Genomic DNA, 24,073 nt, shown 5'->3' with positions numbered 1-24,073 from the left:
TGAGCACAGCTTCAGAATTGTTTCTTCTAACAAGAAACAATATCAAGATCAAATCTTGATCAGATCCAAGAAATGGAGATCGAACAGGGTAGGGCAGCAAGAGTAGGGAGAAAAAGAACTGAAGGCAGAAACAGTCAAACTGAGTTGTTATGTGCATTTTTCAGATCCGCTCTGCTCTCTATTTATAGACTTGAAGAGATGATCACCTAATCTGATTAGGAGTTTCCTGATCAAAATCTTTATTTGGATCTGAACTCTTTAAGTGATAAGGATAATCCCTTATCTTATTTGTTGGACAAGATTATCTTTTCCTAATCAAATTCAGAGTTCCCAGATCCAAATCTCTATTTGGATCTGGACTCTTTAAGTGGATAAGAGTTATCCTCTTATCCTTATCTTCTGATCCATACCTAGATTCATCCCTATTTAATTAATCCAATTAACCAGTTCAAAATGGGCTTTAGGCCCATTAAGCTTTCATGCTCACTTCCTTTTAATGCTGGCTAGCTTGACTCTCTTTGTATGGCGTGGGGCCCTATCATTGATCTACACATCAGTCACATGGGTTCAGCCTAGCCTCTATTACAAGGCCTGGCCGAATTCATTGTTGAATACAGAGAAACCTTGAGTTCATCATAATGGGCTCTTAACGGGCCCAACATTTACACTAAATGGTCCTTGGGTCCAACCATCTTATGAAGGCCCAAGGACTGTGGGCAAATGCATGATTAGCCCATTAGGTATAACCCTGAATGGTCTTACACTTAACCTCTCAGCCCATAATGATCAAACACTACCCGACAAAAGAGGACATCTCCCTTGGCTACAAGGTACAGCGTTGCACTCTCTACTCACATGGATCTTGGGAATTAAAACCTTTTGCAAACAATTTGTGGAAACATGATATATAAGTATATCTCCATATAAATATATTTTGCAAAACCAAATTTCAAACACATTTGAAATCCACTATTGGCGGTTTAGGTTTTCATCAAAGAGAGTGCATTTCCCCAGTCATTCACTTTGTCTGACAAAGGGGTTGATCCAATCGCTATGATCACCCACTCAGATGAATTCTCGGACTGTCCCAACATACCCAGGTTTTGACCCCCTCTAAGGATCTCACTGATTGGCACATCAAAGATAGCCCAATCCAACACATAGTGCAGTACCATAATCGAGTCTAGGGGTCAGGTGTAACATTACAGTTCTGCCCATTTGTCTCCAAGGATCTAGGGCAACACTGGAATTTGGTCCGGTTCAGGGTTTCAAGAAAACCCTCACTATACCTCATGTCTCACCCTGACAGCTTAGACAAGCCGCCCCAACCAACTTGGCAGCACATCAGTGTCAGCCCTGGCAGGATAAATCTCCCTAGATCTATCCAACGGCTATGAAGATTCTAAACTAACACAAGTCTCATATGTGTCCAGTTTAAGGGTATTACCCAGAAGCACACCACAATAACATGAATCAAATATGTACTTTATTCATTTACAATAAATGTCATAATGTACATCATGTTGATTGGAGCTAAGGGCATACACTATCTAACAAATGCTTGATTGACTCGATCACCCCTAAACCTCTCAACACTCTTTAATCTTTGTTTACAGATGTGCTGTGAGACGAAGAAGGAATCCAAAGGAAAGTGCAGATCTTACTAGCATTCAGGAGCTTCTGAGTGAAATTGATTCTAATTGTCACTCTGGTATGTTGTGCCATATAGTTCTTCTTGTATTTTTTATTATTTCCATTTCTTCCTGTATTTTGTTTTTCTTGTGTTTTTTATCATGTTTAATCAAACTGCTTCTTCGTTTCTACTATGCTAGGATCAAACTGTTCTTTATGTCATTTGTTCTATCTGCTTATTATAGGTCTGCTGGACATTGTGAAGCATTGTACATTTATTGGAATGGCAGATGATCTTTTTGCATTACTTCAATACAATACCCACTTATATCTTGTTAATGTGGTGAATTTGAGGTAATAATATTGTATTTCTCCATTTTATGAACTAGAATAAATTCTGAAAATTTATTTGATTATGTCATCAACCATATAAAAAAGGCCATTACCCAATATTGGTCCCAGCTATCTTTGGTCTTGGAAGGGGTAGACTGGGTACGGTTCTAAAGTATATCACATTTTTTTGCACAAAGTAGCCACTCTCAGACTCAAACATATGCATCTTCACAGTCAAGCTTTGCTGTCCTCTGACATACTTAAACTGCCAATTTTAGTATATGAGAGTCATGTTGATAAATAAGTAAAATGTTGCTTGCAGGTTTGACCTTTTATAGTTAATTCATCCTTAGTAAGACTGATCGTTCCATAGGAATCAATAATAATTGATATATTTTGTTCTTTCATGAACTTGGGTTGTGAATAATCTTTTTTCCAGTGATATTTGGTTCTTTAACTAGGATGAGTCTTGAAAGCAGTAGCTCATAGCCTGTCTATCAAAAAAGAAAATTTGACCCTAGCTATTGCTTGTCATGTGAGATTCTCATGATTGCCAATCTTGTTCTCTCTATCTTTTTCCTTCTTTATTGCTGTTCAGTTATCATCCTTTGTTGATAAATGATAGGAACACTCTTTCAACTATAAGTTCTCTCTGCTGTCCATGATTTGCAGCAAAGAACTTATGTATCAGCAAGTTCTACGTCGATTTGCCCATTTCAATGCTATTCAACTAAGTGAGCCTGCTCCACTACCAGAGCTAATAATGATGGCACTGAAGGAGGATGTAGACCCAGAATGTAGCGAGAATGATGATCTAAAAGAGAAAATTGCTGAAGTAACTTTTTATCCCTCTGTAGATTGCTTTGTTTGACTGAATGCATATTTTTATTAGTTATCCCATTATCATTATCATCATATCACCATTGCTGCTGTTGTTATTGATTAAAACTTATTTCCCACTCCCTAGTTGTGGGGTTGGATTTCCATGTTACTTGAACTTATTCCCATTTTCAATGAAGTGTTACTTGAATTGATCTGCTTTGTCATGATGTGCAAGTTCATTTTCTAATGGCCTTGAACATCTGTTTAGAATTTGTCTCCTTCAATTGTATTACTGGTGGACCTGTTCATGGACCAGGCTCGGGCTTGGATTTTGCAAAATTTGAATGGGCCTGGCCTGGAGCCCGAGCCTGAAATAGTATAAAGTTAGGCCTGAAGCCTGGTTTGTCAGCAAGTCTAATTACTGATATTGCCCCTGGGTAATATTTTTCTTGTTGGAGTTAGAGCAAGTCTCTTGAGGTGGAAAAGAGTACAAAATTGACAACTTTCTTGCAAGCCTAGTTAGTTCTTTATTGTCCTTTTTCTGTAATTTCTGCTGGCATTGTCTTTATGTTTTATTTTTCTTTTATCAGATGAACACTGAACTGCTCAAGCAAAAAGCTGAAATGCTAGATGAATATTTCAGCATTCACATTGATCAAAAAGGGGATTTGTCTAGGCTTCCTGTCATACTTGATCAGTACACACCTGATATGGATCATGTACCGGAATTTGTATTGTGTTTGGGCAATGATGTAAGTCTTAATAGCATTTTCTCTATTTTGACCAATATTACGTTGTTTATTATTGGCAAAGAATTGTGATAACTGATGATTGTTCAGTATGCATATCTTAAGGCTACCGAAGTAAGTCTTTGGAGGAACTGGATAAAGTGGAATAGTATTTTAGGCCCTGCAAAAGGATGAAAAGATGTCAACATAAAATTTGTGGGGGGTTGCTTTATTGTGTTGCTTACATGCATGTGAGTTTGTATTTTATCAGTTGTCTCAAATTTGGAAACAATGTTCTTAGCTTTTTTTGTTTTTTTGAGAGAAAGGTAAAGTATAATTAACATTAGAAAAGGGGAAGAACCCCAAGATGCAAAAGCTTTTCTGTGAGAAGCTGTACAAAGATTATGAACTAGCAAATGTTCTCAAAAGTCACTTCTTTAGAAGCACCTATCACTTTAACCCAAAGGAAAGGTGAACCCAAAATTCTCCTCCAGATTTTGTCCTCTTATGAGAACTTACTGCTGAATATCCTTTGATTCTTTTCCCTCGATTTATTCTCGATCACTGCTACTGGTAAAGACAGTGTGAAAATAGATACCATAAAGATAAAAGTTGCACATTGGGTAAAGGTAGTGGGAAACTTTCGACTTCTCAGTGAATGATATATTAAGAACTTGGGTGGAAGTGATAATTGGTAGTCTTCTAAACAAAAAGACAGGGTGATCATGGGGTGGAAACCTCAAGCATTTAATTTGGTGGAACTGAATTTTGATGGGAGTTCTATGGGAAATCTGGGGTTGGCAGGGTACGGGGTGTATTCAGAGACTCGTTAGGCAGGGTTGTGGCTTTGTACTCAGTACCTATTTGAGTTGGAGATTCGCTGAACGCTGAGTTGATGACCTTGCTGCAAGGACAAGGGCTTAGAAAGCAATTTGGTTTCCAGCAATTGGAGGTAGAAGGGGACTTGAAATTGGTCACCTCTTGAACAAAATGCAACTGTTATCTACCTTGGATCTTCAGACATGCCTTCAGGATCATTGAAAGATTGCAAATCTGATGGCAGATACATAATTAATAAAATTTTCTTTATTGATAAAAAAGAATTTACATATTTTCCTGCCCACTCTGGACAGATCATTACGAAGCCACCATCTGAGAATTTTTAAGTGTGTCCTTGGGAGCATTGCCCATCATTTCTGCTGATAAAATCTTACACCAAATCTCCCAAGCTTTGAGGCAGTGAAGAAACAGATGATCCACTGTCTCTAAAGAGACATCATGAAACACCAAGCTCCTCTCCCCAATTGATAGGCCTCTTCTAACCAAATTTTCTCAAGTGAGACATTTCCCCCTCCTATAGTCCATAACATGAAGAATATTGGAGAGGGGATGGGAGGATCCCACACAACTTTGACAGGGAATGAGTCATCTCTAGAAGCATGTAATCATCGATAGAGTTGGAAATTAAAAATTAATTAATCTTGATAAACCAAGATTAATTGGAGAGGGGATGGGAGGATCCCACACAACTTTGACAGGGAAGAGTCACCTCTAGAAGCATGTAATCATTAAGTGTATCGTCGATACGATACACTTAATATGGGGCATATCTTATCTGAAAGATTCTACTGGATCCTTTGTTATTTTTTATGCAGCGGAAATTAAAAATTAATTAATCTTGATAAACCAAGATCTCTCCCATGGTGATTCACGTAACCCTATTTACAAACAAAATTGATAAACCCTATTTACTGAAGCAGAACTTTTAGGAAAACTGATTCTAGCTGCAGTCTCACAACCGTTTGGCCTCCAAGATTGATCCACGTGAAGCAAACAACAGACAGAGATTCCAATCCCTTCTAGTAGATCACAATCTAGGTGTGTGTGTGTGTGTGTGTGTGTGTGTGTGAGAGGGAGAGAGAGAGAGAGAGAGAGAGAGAGAGAGAGAGAGGGTAGCTCAAGGTTGTGTTAGGAACCTGTTATGAAGTAGAGTTTAAGAGAAAGAGTGAATTCTGTAGTCCTTGGGATGCCCCCTTCTATATCTTATATAGTTTTCACTCCTTTTCTAATTTGGAAAGGACTTATCCAATAAATCCTCCTAATTGCACACCCTCTCCATAAATTGTCTGTGTTTTGCCCCTAAAATGTGTGTGACCTCTTAGGTTCAATGCTATTAGGCACTGGCAAATGATGTCAAACTCCTTCAGCATCCTAGATAAAACTCCTAGCTGGATTGAATTAAAATTCTTTTAATTCTCCCTTAAATGTGAATAATCAACCATTATTCATAGTGGTTCTACAAACCATGTGTGGCACCTAGCAATATGTCACGGCTATCTTAACAGCTTGAATTTAGCAATTTGAACCTTTCCATCTCTAGTTGCCAACTTGCCATATGGTCGAATCCTTCTATCATACAATATCCTGAGAGAGAAAAGGGTCATGGTGAATGTGTCAAACCCTACTAGCTTAGTCATATGCCCCATTGAATTGATGATGACTCATATGATCACACTTGGAACTCTTTCCATTTACCATATTGCCTTAGCCAAGTACTTCTTGAGTCTCATCAACTTCAGTCGCATAGGACATTCTTTCTCATTGAGAATGATAGATTCCATGTTGTGAATTCACATACCTCTCCATGCATAAGACACTATAGCCAACATGTGCATGCTTAAATCCCTTAGTTAGGGGATCGATATTTGCACCATCAAACTATAATGCCCCATATACAAGACATCCATGATACCTTAGGTATGTGGGTATTTGTATGGCTAAGATGAGTTACTGACTAATGATTCCATGTAAACTGTTCTATTATGGTCATGTTCAGCAAACCTGTTCTTGACAGGCACCCGCATATCTATCTGCTTTAGTGACTCTACACAAGTGACTTGAGATTCATCACCCCATAAGGCAAGCATAATATGTGCCAGTCTATACAGACTGTCGAAAGCTTGTATTTTCCTAAGTATAGTAACACAGGGGTACTATTGTACCTTTACCCCTTTTATTTTTTAGTTGCTGTCACCCTAGTACATATAACAAAATAGTTGGCGCCGCCAGCATGCTTTTGACTCTCAATCTTTTCTCCTCTCTTCTGCTCTCTCTCTTCTCTTCTCTTCTCTTCCATCACTGCACTGATAACATGGTATCAGAGTGGGACTGTTAGATCCGAAAGAAGAGATCAAGCACAGCTTCCCTGTCTTCTCCATTCGCCAGATCCAGATCGGACTAAATACCCTCTCTCCCCTCTCCTTTTTTTTATTTTTTCTGGTCGTGTGACAGAACAGAACCTGTAATTGGTTCAGACTGTTAATGTGAGGCGAGCAGTCCCTTGTCTTTCCTTTTTTGTGGGGTTGGCTGATCCTTGTAAAACTGTAGGTCATGTGGACCTTTTGTGTGCTGCAACAGCAGCTTTTATGGTGAACTGGAGGTCAGAAAGTGACCTGTACTTGCTGTGACAGATTTTGTGTGCTGCAACGGCAGCTTCTATGGTGAACTGGAGGTCAGAAAGTGACCTGTACTTGCTGTAATTGCCTTCCTGTTGATATGTGGGTCAAAGGATGACCTGTTAGTTCTGTTACAGCACCTGTGTTTTACAGAAAAGAGGTGTTTTCTGAAGAAAAAAGGGGTTCTCCTTGGTACCCTGTGTTAGGATTTTTTTTTAAGGCTGTGTACCCTGTTGGAAAGTAGAATATTGACTCTCTGATTGATTCTCCATAATTTTAGGTCCATCAGTTTAGGAAACATACATAAGTTAGTTTCCTAGAATCATGGGATATTAATTGGAGAATTCCACTGATATAGAAATTAGTTTTCTAGGAAAAGTTAGTTTCCTATTTTATCGCCCTGTTAGTTAGCTCTGTAATTCTATATAAAGCTGTGTATATGCTCCTTCCAAGACAATACAATCAATTCATTTTTTCTCTCAAATTCTCTCATGGTATCAGAGCTGGTCACGACCTAATCTACACATAGTATTTCTTCAGTCATCTCTGCTGCTGCTGGTTCAAGAACTCTCTAACAGTATTTGGGAGGTTTTTGAGTGTCCTTGATTCTTCTTCGAGATCGGCTACAGATCTGAACTCTACATTTTTTTCTTCTGGACTGCTGCGCCATCGGATTCATCCATTTTCTTGGATCTCTTTGTAGAGACATCGGATCAGTTTGAAATCTTAGATCTGGTGTTTCCCAGATCAGATTTACTGAATCCCTTTGGTTTGGTTTGGATCAGTTTTGATTTTGAGAGGTTTCGATCCACTCTTCAGTTTGGCGGAGCATTACAGTTACCTTTTTTTGGACATTGGCTGAAAGATTCTTTAGGCCTTTATTGCCAACCCTTACTAAATTTTTCAGACCTTCATTGTCTGTTTTTCTCTCTTTCTTGAAGCCCGTCCAATATGTCAGAAGCCACCGTATCAAATACCACTGCACAATCGGAAGAAGTCTCCTCCCATCAAGCATCTGGCGACCTGCAAAACATTCAGGCAGCATATAGGTTGAACGGGAAAAATTATTTGAAGTGATCTTAGTTTGTTCGAACATATTTAAAGGGAAAAGGAAAGCTTAGCCATCTCTTAGGGACGGGACCGAAGGAAGGAGATCCAAGATTTGATGCATGATGCATGGGACGAAGCCGACTCCATGATCATGTCATGGTTATGGAATTCAAGTCGTAGCTAGATCAAGTGCGGAGGCAGAATTAAGGGCAATGGCTCAGGGAGTATGTGAATTACTATGGCTCAAGATAATTTTGGAAGACCTAAAGATCAGATGGGAAGGTCCAATGAGATTATTCTACGACAACGAGTCAGCTATTAACATTGCTCACAATCCCGACCAACATGGCAAGACAAAGCACATTGAGATAGATAGGCATTTCATAAAGGAAAAGCTAGATAGCGGATTAATTTGCACTCCATTCGTCTCAACGAATGGTCAATTGGCAGATGTGTTGACAAAAGGGCTTTGCAGTGTGGCATTCCAAGGATTTATCTCCAAGCTGGGAATGAAAGATGCATATTCACCAGCTTGAGGGGAATGTTGGAAAGTAGAAGATTGACTCTCTGATTGATTCTCCATAATTTTAGGTCCATCAGTTTAGGAAAAATACATAAGTTAGTTTCCTAGAATCATGGGATATTAATTGGAGAATCCCACTGATATAGAAATTAGTTTTCTAGGAAAAGTTAGTTTCCTATTTTATAGCCCTGTAAGTTAGCTCTGTAATTCTATATAAAGTTGTGTATATGCCCCTTCCAAGACAATACAATCAATTCATTTTTTCTCTTGAATTCTCTCAGATTATGATACAACACTAGGTGTCGGATTGGGCCGTCTTTGATATGCCAATCAGTGAGATCCTTAGAGGGGGTCAAAACGTGTGTATGTTGGGACAGTCCAAGAATTCATCTGAGTGGATGATCATAGTGACAGGATTAGCCCATTTGTCAGACAAAGTGAACGATTGGGGATGCTCTCTCTCTGATGGAAACCTAAACTGCCGGCAGTTGATTTTAACCGTTGAAATTTGTTTTTGCAAAATATGTTTATATAGATATATACATATATATACTATGGTTTCAAAATGTTTGCAAAAGGTTTTAATTCCTGGGATCCATGTGAGTAGAGAGTGCAACACTGCACTTTGTAGCCGAGGGAGAGGTCTTCTCTTGTCAGGCAGTGTTTGATCATTATGGGCTGAGAGGTTAAGTGTATAACCATTGAGGATTATACCAGATGGGCTAATCTAGCATCTGCTCATAGTCCTTGGGCCTTCATAAGATGGCTAGACCCAAGGACCATTTAGTGTAAATGTTGGGCCCATTAAGAGCCCATAGTGATGGACTCAGGGGTTCACTGTATTCAATAGTGAATTCGGCCAGGCCTTGTAACAGAGGCTGGGCTGAACCAACGTGGTTGATGTCTAGATCAATAATAGGGTCCCACACATACAAAGAGAGCCAAGCTAGCCAACATTGAAGAGGAAGTGAGCCTGAACGCTTAATGGGCCTAAAAGCCCATTTCGAACTGGGTTAATTAGATTAATTAAATAGGGGCGGATCTGGGATTTGGATCAGCAGATAAGATAAGGGATTATCCTTAAACACTTAAAGAGTCCAGATCCAAATAAAGATTTGGGTCAAAGCAACTCCTAATTTGATTAGGAAGGCTAATCTTTATTTGTAGATAAGATAAGAGATTATCCTTACCACTTAAAGAGTCCAGATCCAAATAAAAGATTTGGATTAGGAAACACCTACAGTTTGGCGTAATTCGGGCCCTTAAGCTTATTGTCGTCCAACAGTTTGGCGAATTGTCTGTTTGCTATTTCTAATAAAAGGCAAAGCAGATATTAGTCCACAACCTGATTTGATTCATGTTATCTACATAGATAAGGCTTTTAATCTATGTTCCATTTTCATATGTTCATCTCTGAGATTTCCCTCCTATCTCAGTGATAGAGACTGCGAAATATGTCTCTGGAAATGTGGGAAGCCACATAGGGTGCATGGAGCCAACTGTTTCAACTACATAACCCCACCACCTTCTATGAAGGATCACATCCACTCATCTCATGAGATTTCCCTTTGGCCTCTGTCAGACAAGGTTCATTTCCATTTTAGGTTAAACCTTTCTATCCAATGAGTGCTTACCCATCATATTTGGGAACACCAAGGTACCGTGAGAGAGTCTTCCATTCTAGGATAGGCCCCTCCCACATCGGTCTATGGCGCCCTATCATCTTATGAAACAATCCAACAGGTCCAACAACAAATGGATAGCCCAATTTTATGGTGCATTTCTTCATTACTGAAGGACCTATCTTCATGTTAATGATGGAACGAAATATTACGCCCTAGTTTTATTTAGATCAAAATAAAGTAGCTCCCACTAGCTTTCTCAAAGCCAGATTTAAATGGGCCCTAAACGGCTAGGGTTCCCTCTTGGGGAGGAAGTTTATGTGGGGCCCACCAAACGGGGAGATCATCCAATGATCTTATGGATACCATGGCAATGATGTGCATTCAGCCATGGTGTGCAAAAGAGCCACTATCGAAATAATCATGGGCCAAATGCTTATGGTCCATGTACGTAGCACATCACACATCCATACATCACATGCATGAAATAAATTGATCCAATCAATTAAAATATCCGTAAAATCCTTAATTAATGGGATTAAATCAGTATCAACCCAATAGAGCCCATAATGCTATCATATAACATTATCTAGGTACATGGGCTGTACTGCAAAAAGCAGTTTGGCCCATGTAGCCAAATTAGGGTCAATTCAGTTTTATCATATTAAATTTAGGTTTTACAGAGGTGGGCCGAGTTAAAACTTGAAGTGGGCCATCAACCCTCTGGCCTAAACTGAATAAGGGTTAAAAAAGCCAACCTCATCGAACCAACAATTCGGTCCAACCTGTTTGGACCAAATCTAGTGTAAATCAACCCAAGTTTTGGTGCCCAGTTCAAGATTTAATTCAAGAATAATGATCTGAAAATAAATTAATTCAAGATAATCAGATTACCAGGAAACTAAAACAAAGGTCTGTGTTGTGATTTTTCTTGGATATCCTGCAAACCTGCAAAGAACAGTTAATCGTAGATTGCAGAATCGATATCTACAAAATCATAGATCGTAGAACTTGTTTCTGTGAAATCTTCCTCTCTTCTGTTGTGCGCTCCAACAATCTCCAGATGGAAATAAAATAGAAAAACCTAATTTTTCTATTATTACATCACATCAAATTCCTATACAATTTGTCTAAAAAAAAGAATTATTTACAGACCAGAATTGAATAGAAAAGAAATCGTAGGGTGTGCCATTCTTGGCACCATAAAGATTCGATCTCCACATGTACAACCCAAAAATTCAAGAAACATTCATAAAACAATTCTATAAATATCAGAGAATAATAAAGATTTATTTTTCAGAACATCTGCCCATAATCTGAGAACCAATTCCCAAAAAAAACGCTAACTGCACAAATCGGGTAGAATGCCTTCTGCCCATTTGTGCAGATTCAGATCTGTTCTAATTTGGTTCAAGACTTGAACTTGGCTCTGATACCACTGAAGGGATGGGAGATCCATCATATGGATGGCCGAACCCTACAGGAAGGTTGGGCGAAATTTCAAAAAAATTATTTACTCCCATCCGGGAATCCTATTCCCAATTTAGAAAACTGCATTTTCAAGTTCGTTCTTGTAACCAAACCGGACCAAATCTGAAACCAAATTAATTGAGGGATATACCTAATACGGAATCCACGCAAGAATGCTCCTCCCAACGTAGGTGTTCACGCCCAAAGAGTACCAAATCCTCCCTCCGCTGAAGATGACACAGCTTAGGATGAGACAAGATCAGCAGGTAGTTCTTCACCAAGAACTAGTGATTCAGCAAGAATCGAATGGGACAATGAGCACAACTTCCAAATTGTTTCTTCTAGCAAGAAACAATATCAAGATCGAATCTTGATCAAATCCAAGAACTAGAGATCGAACAAGGTAGGGCGGCAAGAGCAGGAAAAAAAAAGAGCAGAAGGCAAGATCAGTCTAACTGAGTTGTCTTCTCTCTGTATTGAGTGAGTGTGTTTTGACAGATCGTCCTACTCTCTTATTTATAGCCTTAAAGATTCATTAGGTGTTTCCTAATCAAAATCTTTTATTTGGATCTGGACTCTTTAAGTGGTAAGGATAATCTCTTATCTTATCTACAAATAAAGATTAGCCTTCCTAATCAAATTAGGAGTTGCTTTGACCCAAATCTTTATTTGGATCTGGACTCTTTAAGTGTTTAAGGATAATCCCTTATCTTATCTACTGATCCAAATCCCAGATCCGCCCCTATTTAATTAATCTAATTAACCCAGTTCGAAATGGGCTTTTAGGCCCATTAAGCGTTCAGGCTCACTTCCTCTTCAATGTTGGCTAGCTTGGCTCTCTTTGTATGGTGTGGGACCCTATTATTGATCTAGACATCAACCACGTTGGTTTAGCCCAGCCTCTGTTACAAGGCCTGGCCGAATTCACTGCTGAGTACAGTGAACCCCTGAGTCCATCACTATAGGCTTTTAATGGGCCCAACATTTGCACTAAATGGTCCTTGGGTCCAGCCATCTTATGAAGGCCCAAGGACTGTGGGCAGATGCTAGATTAGCCCATCAGTTATAATTCTCAATGGTCTTACACTTAACCTCTCAGCCCATAATGATCAAACACTGCCCGACAAGAGAAGACATCTCCCTCGACTACAAGGTGCGGTGCTGCACTCTCTACTCACATAGATCCTGGGAATTAAAACCTTTTGCAAACATTTTGAAACCATAATATATATATATATATATATATATTTGCAAACATTTTGAAACCATAATATATATATATATATATATATATATAAAATATATTTTGCAAAAACAAATTTCAACGGTTGAAATCAACTGCCGGCAGTTTAGGTTTCCATCAGAGAAAGTGCATCCTTGATCATTCACTTTGTTCGACAAAGGGGCTGATGCTGTCACCATGATCACCCACTTAGATGAATTCTTGGGTTGTCCCAACATACCCAAGTTTTGACCCCCTCTAAGGATCTCACTGATTGGCATATCAAAGGCATCCCAATCCGACACCTAGTGCAATATCATAATCAAGTTTAGGGGTCAGGTGTAACATTCCAGTTTTGCCCATTTATCTCCAAGGTCCAGGGCAATATTGGAATTTTGGTTTGGTTCAGGATTTCAAGAAAACCCACACTGCATGTACCTCAGGTTTCGCCCTACCAGTTGAGACAAGCCACCCCAACCAACTTGGCGGTACATCAGTGTCAGCCTTGGCAGGATAAATCTCCCCAGATCAATCCAACGGCTATGAAGATTCTAAACTAACACGAATCTCATATGTGTCCAGTTTAAGGGTATTACACAGAGACACCACAATAACTTGAATCAAATATGTACTTTATTCATTTACAATAAATGTCATAATGTACATCATGCTGATTGGAGCTAAGGGCATACACTATCTAACAATTGGATGTACACTTTTTGTATCTTGAGGACAGAATAGTCCTTCTATCTTTTAATATAAAAGGTCATCTTTCTGGGTGTGGGGTCAGTTAGACACACCTGATCTGCTTTTTCTCTTCTTCTGTTTTGCTCGACCTAACTCTGACATGGTATTAGGGAAGGTCATGACCTGATCTGTTTTCCTTGTTTTTGAACTGCATATTGGTGTGAACACTCCATTATGTCTGAGCTTGCTTCTCCATCTGCTCATGGAACTTTTCTTGGTTTGTTTTGATCAGCCCTAATATGCTAAACATTGAAGCTACACAACCGGTGAAGATGATTCTTTGGTTTCTCTCTCCAGTTGCTGTATTCTTTGAAGTTCCTTGCTGCTTGTGCCCAGGCTTGCTACATCAACTGGTTTCTACTGTGCTTGGAATTGAAACCTGCCACTGTCCTCTTGTTAGTCTCTTTCCAATCTGTTGTAGGAGCTTGCTTATTAAATCGGTTTCCAAGAAGATTTTGTTTCTTCTCTTGGATCAGTTACTCTTTTTGGTTCCTCAGCTGTCTAATTGGTCTTAAAAATCAAGTTTAGCATCCCCCGATCTCCTATTATCTCAACCTTTATTAGTTGATTGTTACTATTAATAGTCAACCAGTATTCGTTGTATTCTATCTTTCTTTTTCCTGTACTATCATCACTGGGGGCCTTTTCATCTTTCCCAATAGATGATTTTATTTTAAAGTGGGGTGAGACATATTCAGAAAAAAGGTTCTGATTTATAAAAATTGGGTGACATTGGAAAAGGGCTTCGTTAATCTTAACTTTTACGGTAGCAGCATGAAGAATCTGAGGCCTTCAAGACTGGAAGGAGTTTTTTAGAAGTGACTAGCACAAAGGTAGATCTGTAGATAAATTATGTAAATTACATGCCAGTTGCAAACTCAGTGTCTTGTTGGAGTTGTATGGAAAAAGAAAGTATTAAGGTCAGCAGCAGTAACCTCAGGGGAAAGGTTGAAAACCTACATGAAGAAGAAATCATTGCTTGGTTTGCATGGAGAAGATATCATTACTTGGTATGGATCTACTGATTTCTATCTTAGTTGGCTTTACCTACATTCTCTAAACTGGAATGTAGAACGTGGCTGGATAAAAGCATGTAACAAGAAAGAGAATGTCACAAATGTGCTCATTATGCAGACTGACCTTTGGTGATCTATATGTTCTCAAGATAAGCCTATAGTGGAGAAATGTCAATGTTGAGACAGCTAGAACCAAAGACAAATATGAGAAAATAGAACCCAATCTGTCCTAGACAAGTTGTTCAACAATCTGGGTGAAAGAGTCCAAGTTGCATATAGGTCCAAGAATTCGAGGAAACTCTATATGGAACCTTAAGGCTCAAGGCTGATGGACCCGTTAGAGCAGAAAAACAGTACGGACCATCAGTTATGCCTGTAAACATTAGAGGGGAATCATACAAAACACTTCCAAGAACAGGGAAGCCAAATGATCAATTTTAAATTGCTACCATTCATTAAGAATATTGTTTCCGTTATTGTAAGCTTATAGAAGAGTTCTTTATTCAAATCTTAAAAAGAGAGTTGGTCGATTTGTAGAACCATTTTCAAGTTAGAAAACAAAAATAATCAGTTATGCCTATAAATGTAAAGATGGGAATTTTACAAAACTTCAAGAACAGGGAATGATCAATTTGAAATCTTAAAAAGATCTACCTAAACCCATTGGTCTGCTACCCAAAAAGATATTAATTCCTGCCGAGATTTTGATTAATTGTCTATGTAACATGAAATTTTGATTCCATGTACTCGATTCTACAAAATGGAATGAAGAGCTAAAACTCTACCCACTCTGAAACAGATGATAAAGTAAATAATAAATATAATAGAATAATATAAAGTGAACAAATGCTAAAATCAAACTGCTAACCATGACACAAATAAATAGGAAAAAGAAAAGATCTGAAAATGAAGCACAAACCATGATTGGTTGACTGTTGGGGAATTTCCTAATCAATGTGACCAACCACGACTGCACTCCATTATCTATCTAACTTCAGAACAAAAGAAAATAAAATGGACCTTCCTAGATTTACTTTTGGTCAATAGCCAGAACAGGTGGGTTTGACTTGGTTTGAGTCCTCAAACAAGGATGGAAAATTACTAGGAGCACAATGACAGGAAGAGAGCAGACAGTGGACAACTGGTTTGGTTTTGAAAATGGAATAGAGAATAATGGATTGTATGAGTGTGAGCTTCAAGCTTCTGGTTCAGTGCTGCAACCAGGCGGTGAGAGGAAAAGTTTGGTCATGCTATAATCTGGGGTTCAAGCTTTGGAAGACCGTAACAGGGAGTGAACTGAGGTCTAGTCAAGATCCTGGGATAGGGACCCAATTTGATGATGGTAGGGATTTAGGGTGATAAGATAGAGAACGAGGGATGTACAGGGATGGAATAGAAAGGAGGAAGCTTAATCTTCATTTGGTAATGACAATGCTCTCAATGAGTAGGACAGGTGCTTAGTGTTCAGACGACTTAAGTAAAATGGGACTTGGCCAAAATGATGTAAACACTTGCCTTGCAAATTATTCTGGCACATGGATGCAGATAATCCATGTTTAATGGAGAGAAATACCAAGATAGAAGAAAAGGAGCTAGAGAGAGAGAGAGAGACAGAGCGTGTGTGTGTGTGTGTGTGTGTGTGAGAGAGAGAGAGAGAGAGGTCAAATGGCATGCAGTAGCACCACACTCACAAAATTTTCGAATGGAGGTAATAACAAATTTAAAGGGTAATTATTGGAAATAAAATTCGATCATCGATGAAAGACCAAAAACAGAGCATAAAACTCTTTCTTTTTTAATGTGGTTAATGGATGAAGGTCACATTGTTGTAATTTTCTTACATCCAATTGGAGTAGGGGATGGTTGCAGAGTTTGTGGCCATTATACAGTGAATATAGCTGGCTAGAGGCTTGAACATAAGTAGATTAATCATTGAATGGATGAGTAGAAGTCAATTTGTTGGGGCTCAATTGTTAGATGAATGTATGTCAAAAGTAATGGAGACAGGTAGTAATGTTTAGCTCCTCTAAAAGGTGCATGTAAAGTTTGTAGATATTTACTGTTTATTAGTAATAAAGCTGTTGGTTGGCAGTCAAAAGAAATGACCATTTATTTATACGTTTGTATTTCCTTTTGAACATGTATTTGCGTATTAATGATTGGATAACAACTTTTGCAGGTGGATTGGGAAGAAGAAAAGAATTGCTTTCGAACAATTTCAGCTGCTTTAGGAAATTTCTATGCTATGCATTCTCCTCTTTTGCCGAACCCTGGTGAGAATTTGCAATTTTATAAGAAGGAAAAACAGTTGGGGACTAGGGAAGACAAAAGAGATGGCTACAAAAGCTTAGGTATTTTTTTTCTTATATTTGTGGTGCCAAATTTTACACATACATTTAGTATGGGTTGCTGAAAGGAGTGACATTTTTCCTTGATTTTGTTATCCTCTTTTATATGCTGGTAATTAATATTTCTTTTATATATATATATATATGGTTTCCAGATTAAAATTTTGATGGTAGAAGTAGCATACAAAGAGCATTTGATAGGTGAAATTAACCCCATGATGAAAGGGAAAAGAAAATTCAGTCATATGATCCTGCTCCACCTCAACAGCTGTATGATCATTAAAGCTTCAGCAACCAGACTTAGGACCTAATAGAAACAGATACAATTACCATAGTACCCATCATTGCCCATAGCAAAGAATAATAAAGAATAAATTAGCGATGACAATAACCAATATACCAGCAACTATCAGACTATGTTACAGAAGCTGTAAATGGAGGAAATAAATAATAAAACAAATCTGAAATGATCTATTAACACTCTCCCTCAAGTTGGGTATAGATGTTAAGCCTACTCAACTTGCTTAAATCCATATCAGCAAGCTGCATATCTGAAGTGGCATTAGAAGTAGAACTTATTCTTAATTAATGCTGCATTCGGCATTCCTTATTTAAAGGACTTGTCCCCTTTTTGCTGTTAAAAACTCAGTGTTCATAGGGGCATTTTAACTGCAAAAAGGAGATAAGTCCTTAAAATAAGGAATGCCAAATGCAGCCCAAGTCAACCCAATTTTGCAGGTACCAACCAAGACTAGGTATAGTCCTCTAAAAAATTGATTACTGTCATCTTTATAGTCCTCTAAGAAAATGATCATAGACATTTAATTGTTTAAGAAAAATATCTTGGATGAAATTCCCATCTCACTACTACCAACCAAGACTTGATTATATTAAATCAACATCCACTAGCAGTCTTGGTAGTATTTTTTTTTTAATCAATGAAGAAAAAATTTATTAAGCATCGAAAAGGAATTACATCAAGGTGGAACATGGAAAGATGACCACCACAAGAAACTTTAGATTTTCACCCAAAAAAATTGTTGTCTTATATTCCCTTGTTTAGCCAATGTATCTGCCATCCCATTTGCTGTTTTTCTAACCCATCTAAATGTGACATTCATCCCTCTTGCTAGTGATTCAATTTCACGGACTGTATGCCTGTAAACCCATGGGATTTGGGTACTATTCCTAGTCCATGAGATAACTACTTGAGAATCCCCTTCCACTTTCAAGTTAAGAAACCCAAACTGCTTAGGGAATTTAAAGCCCTGAAGAAGATTGTACAACTCTGCTGTCACTGCATCACCATTGGTTATGGGACCTGAATATAAAGCAAGCGCCTTCGCTTCTAAGTCTCGAAAGACCCCTCCCATCCCAGCAATAGCCTGATTGCCTATGTAGCTAGCATCAAAGTTGAGTTTTACACAATTGGCTTCTGGTTGTCTCCATTCCATCACTTTCCCATACTTAAGTGGGGGCACAAGAGTCATTTTGTTAAGTAAAATAGAAAGCTAAATACATCCTGGCTGACTGGAGAGACTTGATTTTTCTCTCCTGTTCGAACCAGATTTCTCTCCTCACTCTTCTTCTTTCTTCCCTCTCTATTCTCTTTTCTCTTTCTCTCTTCTTTATCTTTTCTTCTCTGAATAATCTGAAACCAATAGGTATACAGATCTGAACTTTATCATGGTATCAGAGCTTGATTAGATTGGTTCAGATCTGTACAGTTTCTGCACACCCTAGTGGAGTATTTTGCAGATTTCTCTTAGGGTTTTTGGAGTTTGACAAAAAGGCTGAAAAGGAGTGGTCATTTTCTTCTTCTGGAGGTTTTAATGCCTCCGGTTGAGTGTGGGTGTGGCTGTTTCAGGTGGCTGGTAGGAAACCCTCTAATGGACCGAAGAGGGTTGCTGCAGTAATCTCGTGGTCTGTGTTCAGACGTGTAGTTCAGATAGGTGGCCGAAGTTATGTGGAGTGCTGGTGTGATATCCTTGTGTGTGGTGGTTTCTTGTAAGGTGCCGAAAGAAGAAGACGGTGGTAACTACCATTGCTGAAATTTGTGATAGTGGATGTTTCGGCAATGGTCAGCCGTAAGTGTGGAATAATGGTGATTGTTCAACCACAAGAGTGTGGTGTGGTGGCTGTTGGTGAGTTAGGGTAACATATTAGTGTGAGAGAAGGAAAAAAAATTTCTTTGGCAACTATGGGAGACAGTAGTGAACACAAATCTACTATGATTCCTCTTGACTACATGAATGTGCAAATGACCTCCATCAAATTGAATGGAGAAAATTATGTACCTTGGGCCATATCTATTGAAGTATTTCTCAGAGCTAAGAAGAAAGTGAAACATGTGAGAAAAACTCCTAGTTGAATCCGAAGAGTACAGTGATTGGGAACAAGAAGATGCATAGATTATGACTTGGTTATGGAACAACATGGAGCCCAAGATTAGTGTGAACTTCATGTTCTTAGACACAACCAAGGATATTTGGGATCATGCAAAGAAGCTTTACTCAAGGCAGGACAATACCACTAGGATATACCCGATCTATCAAGAGTATTTTAATCTGTAGCTGGGTAATCAGAGTCTTGAGGAATACTATGTTAGTCTAAGGAACTTGAGGAATGAGTTGAATGACGAGTCCTTTTTCTTCTTTGGATTGTGAGTCATGCCAGTATGGGAAACATCATCGGGTTTCCTTTAGTCTTAGAGTCGAGTGTCATATGTCGAGTCCTTTTTCTTTGTTCCATTCGGACATTTGGGGTCCAAATAAAATAGTGTCTCACAATGGGTACTGTTGAGTGGGCCGACTTGTGTTTAGTTTATTTTCTTTCTAAATTAAGATGTTGTTGGGCCTTGGGCCCATTAGTTTTTTATTTTTTAAAGAGCTTTAATTATTTAGTTTGAGTTGTCGCCCTACTAAGGGCATCTTTGTAATATCTCATATTTAAGTTAATTATAAATAGAATGAGGGGTTGGCGGCTAGGGTTATGATACACAATCCTAGTTGACCTTCTTCTCCTTTTCTTCCTCTCCTCTGTCTATTGCTGAAATCTACAACTTTCTCCTCTTCCTTTCACAAGAAGCTTGGCCGAATCAACACATAAGGCTTTCTACTTGGTATCAGAGCAGGTTGAAGGTTCTTGAAGTGATTCTCTCATGCAGCCCTAGATCGACCGACTGCATGGAGATTTAAGAGGCTGATCAAAGCTCTCAGGTAAGCCCATTTTTTGGATTTTCTTGATGGATCTATATGCCTTGTAGCTGGTCTAGGGTTTCTCATCAGAATCAGGAAAAACTATAGAAAGGGGAAGAGTCCTGTTTTTGTTGGACTCTTCAATTTTGACCTAGGTAGTGGCGCCCTATTTTTTTAGGGTTCTTTGGAGTTTTTTATAAGGGGTGATTCAAGTCCCACGTGGTTTGGAGGCTTCTAGAGAGGGCGGTTGCTTTTTCTCTCTCTTCTCCCATCCCACAGAAAATGATTCTTTCGTGGAGAGAAAGTTCAGGACACCAAAGAAGTGTCGTTGGTTCAAGAAGTTTTGTTTGTTTTTGCTGCATTTTCTATTTGTTTTCTATATCGTTCTGAGAAGCATGGAGGGACACAGAGTTGAATATAAGCCTGGGAATGAAATGAGACCTGTGGGAGGAGGTGCTGGAGACCCCTTCGGAGCTGGAACCATTACTACAGTTAGGTTGGATGGTACAAACTACTTGGAATGGTCCCAATCTGCAAAGATGGCCATTGGGGCTCGTGGAAAATTGGGGTATATTACTGGTGAAGAGGTGAAACCTGAAACTGGCAACTCCCGGTGGGTGCGGGAAAATTATATGGTGATGACATGGCTGTATAATTCCATGTTGCCACATATAAGTAAAAATTTTTTATGGGCAAATACTGCTAAGCAGATATGGGATGGGGTTGCAAAAACCTATTCACAGAAGGAGAATGTTGCTAGGGCTCATCCACTAAGAAATCAGATTATTGCTACTAGGTAGGGAGATAGATCTGCTGCAGCTTATTTTTCAGTCCTTAAGACCCTGTGGCAGGAGATTAACCATCTAGAGACCTTTGCTTGGGAAGCCACAGTTGAAAAACAGCCCACTTGATGTATGGAACTGTTTGAGATTAGATGCAAACCAGAAAATGAACAAACAAGAGAGGAAGAGAAGAGAGAGCTGGCGGCAATGAGTGTTAGAGAGTAAGAGGTTCGAACATAACCACTCTCTAACACTCTAAACATCTTATTAATAAGTTAATCTTTGACAAATTACAGAGAGGCCCTTGAGTGAGCAGGAATATACAAAAAACAGAATATTACAGAGTATGGGCCCAGAATAAGGCCCACAACAGAGAGAAACATAACATAACATGAAATGACAGTCTATGGGCCATTCGGCCCATCTTCTCTACACTCCCCCTCAAGCTGAGCATAGATGTAAATCATGCCCAGCTTGCCAGTGTCATGTTGAAGCCTTGCCTTGGAAATGCCCTTGGTGAGAAAATCTGCCAGTTGTCCTTCAGAAGTAATGAATGGAAGACACACTTCACCGGAGGAGACTCTTTCACGAATAAAGTGTCTATCAACCTCAATATGTTTGGTTCTATCATGTTGTACCGGGTTGTGAGCAATGTTGATGGCAGCCTGATTATCACAGTACAACATCATGGGTTTGTCATGATCTACCCCAAGTTCTTCCATTAAGGACCTTAGCCACAATAATTCCGAGACTCCATGTGCCATGGCTCTATATTCTACTTCTGCGGAGGATCGAGCCACAACTGTTTGTTTCTTACTCCTCCAAGAGACAACATTACCAGCCACCAGACTGCAATACCCTGAAGTAGATCTTCTATCATCAATATTTCCAGCCCAATCAGCATCAGTATAGGCTTCAAGTTTCAGATGACCATGTTTGGCAAATAGAATTCCTTTTCCTGGAGAGCCTTTCAGATAGCACAAAATCCGTTCTGCTGCTGCCATATGGGTATCTCTAGGAGCATGCATGAACTGGCTAATGCAACTGACAGCATACACGATATCTGGCCTAGTCATGTACAGGTACAAAAGCTTCCCAAGAAGTCTCTGAAAAACCCCTTTGTCTTCCAACAAAGTTCCATCCGAAGTTGAAAGTTTGTGACTCATATCAATAGGAGTTGCAGCTGGTCTTGCACCCAATTTTCCAGTTTCAGACAACAAATCAAGGACATATTTCCTTTGGGAAATAAGAATCCCATCTCTGGATCTGGCAACTTCTATGCCAAGGAAATATCTCAACTCCCCCAGATCCTTAATCTCAAATTCTGTACGGAGGAAAGACTTAAGGCCCAGAATGCCAGAGGCATCATCACCAGTCACTATAATGTCATCAACATACACAATGAGATACACTGCTAGAGACCCACTTTTCTTCACAAAAAGAGTATGATCTGACTGTGTCTGAACATAGCCGAATTTAACAAGTGCAGCTCTAAATCTCTCAAACCAGGCTCTAAGAGATTGTTTGAGGCCATAAAGAGATTTCTTCAGTTTACATACCTTTCCTTGCATATCTTTCCCATACATTCCTGGAGGAAGACACATGTTGACCTCCTCATGTAAGTCACCATTCAGAAATGCATTCTTTACATCTAACTGATAGAGAGGCCAATCAAAGTGAGCTGCCAGAGATAAAAGAACCCTCACAGATGTCATCTTAGCAACAGGGGCAAAAGTCTCCAGATAGTCAATCCCATATGTCTGTGTGTAGCCCTTTGCAACAAGTCTGGCCTTGTACCTCTCAATAGTCCCATCTGCCCTGTATTTAATGGTAAAAACCCACTTGCATCCAACTGGATCCTTCCCTTCAGGCAAATCCACCACCTCCCAAGTACCATTTTCATGTAGAGCGTCCATTTCAGCCTGCATGGCATCTCTCCATTCTGGAATCCCAAGAGCTTCTGATACAGACCTAGGAATGGGGTTAGAAGCAACTGAAGAGAGGTAGGCACAATATGAAGGGGAAAGTAGGTCATAAGAAAGGTGTTTGGAAATGCAGTGTGCAGTACACTTCCACTTTCCTTTCCTAACAGCAATGGGGACATCAAGATCTGGGAAGGGGGATTCCAAGGGAGCTGAAGCAATACCTATTATCTCATCTGTGATTGGGAGGGTATGAGCCTCATCTGTTGTAAGGGAAACCACTTGCTCATTCCTGGATCTCTGCCTTTGATACACTTTGGGATTATGGGTAGGACGAGGAGGTAAAGAAATAGGAGCACTACGACAAGAGGAATGAAGTGGCTGATCCTCCTTTGATTCATTGTGAGGATACAGATTTGTCAAGAGACTGAACTGGGACAGAAAGGGGAAGAGCAAAAACTTGTGACAGACTCTCCCCCTGTTGACAATGTCCTTCCTGAGAGGAACCATAAAAAGGAGAAAGTTCATCAAAGGTAACATCCATAGAGACATGTCTGGTGCCAGTCTTTGGATCAAAACAACAATAACCGTTTTGTGTGGGGGAGTAACCGAGGAAGATGCATTTGTGGGCTTTTGGTTCAAACTTGTGTCTCTGCACACTTGGAATGTGAACATAACAGGTACAACCAAACACACGAAGAGGAATTGGGAAGAGATCCTTATTTGGATGAAGAAGACTGAAGGGGGATTTAAACCCTAAAACCCTGGATGGCATACGATTTATGAGATAGGTAGCAGTAAGTACAGCATCACCCCAAAATCTTGTGGGAACATGTGAGGCAAATAAAAGGCTCCTTGCAACTTCAACAATATGTCTATTTTTTCTCTCAGCAACTCCATTTTGTTCAGGGGTTCTAACACAGGAGCTTTGGTGAATAACCCCCATGTCAGAGAGATACAAGGATAAGATCTTCTCAAAATACTCTTTTGCATTGTCAGATCTGAAAACCTTAATTCTGGTACCAAATTGAGTCAAAACAAGCTCATGAAATTGCCTCACAAGTCTTGGGACTTCATCTCGGGATTTCATTAAGTATATCCAAGTGAATCTAGAAAAGTCATCAATGAACAGGATAAAGTATTTGTAGCCCCCCATAGAGGATAAGTGGTAAGGCCCCCACACATCAGAGTGTACAATATGAAA

At 39.3% G+C, this 24,073-nt stretch overlaps 1 protein-coding gene across 2 annotated transcripts in view; it reads left to right on the top strand.

Annotated features, from left to right (window-relative positions):
• The window catches only part of MLH1 (MUTL-homolog 1), a 104,514-nt gene that overhangs the window by 58,591 nt on the left and 21,850 nt on the right, over nt 1-24,073 (top strand). For both annotated transcript variants that reach the window (XM_088982022.1, XM_088982102.1), the window contains exons 10-14: nt 1,617-1,711; nt 1,878-1,986; nt 2,638-2,800; nt 3,378-3,539; nt 16,800-16,971. In XM_088982022.1, coding sequence (XP_088838148.1) covers nt 1,617-1,711; nt 1,878-1,986; nt 2,638-2,800; nt 3,378-3,539; nt 16,800-16,971 — 701 coding nt within the window. The remainder of the gene's footprint in view (nt 1-1,616; nt 1,712-1,877; nt 1,987-2,637; nt 2,801-3,377; nt 3,540-16,799; nt 16,972-24,073) is intronic.

Source organism: Nelumbo lutea, chromosome 1 (assembly GCF_056320005.1).
Source record: "Nelumbo lutea isolate HS-2025 chromosome 1, American lotus-T2T, whole genome shotgun sequence".
Lineage (NCBI taxonomy): Eukaryota > Viridiplantae > Streptophyta > Magnoliopsida > Proteales > Nelumbonaceae > Nelumbo > Nelumbo lutea.
The sequence above is the reverse complement of the archived record's forward strand: the minus strand, read 5'-3'. Positions and strand labels throughout refer to the sequence as shown.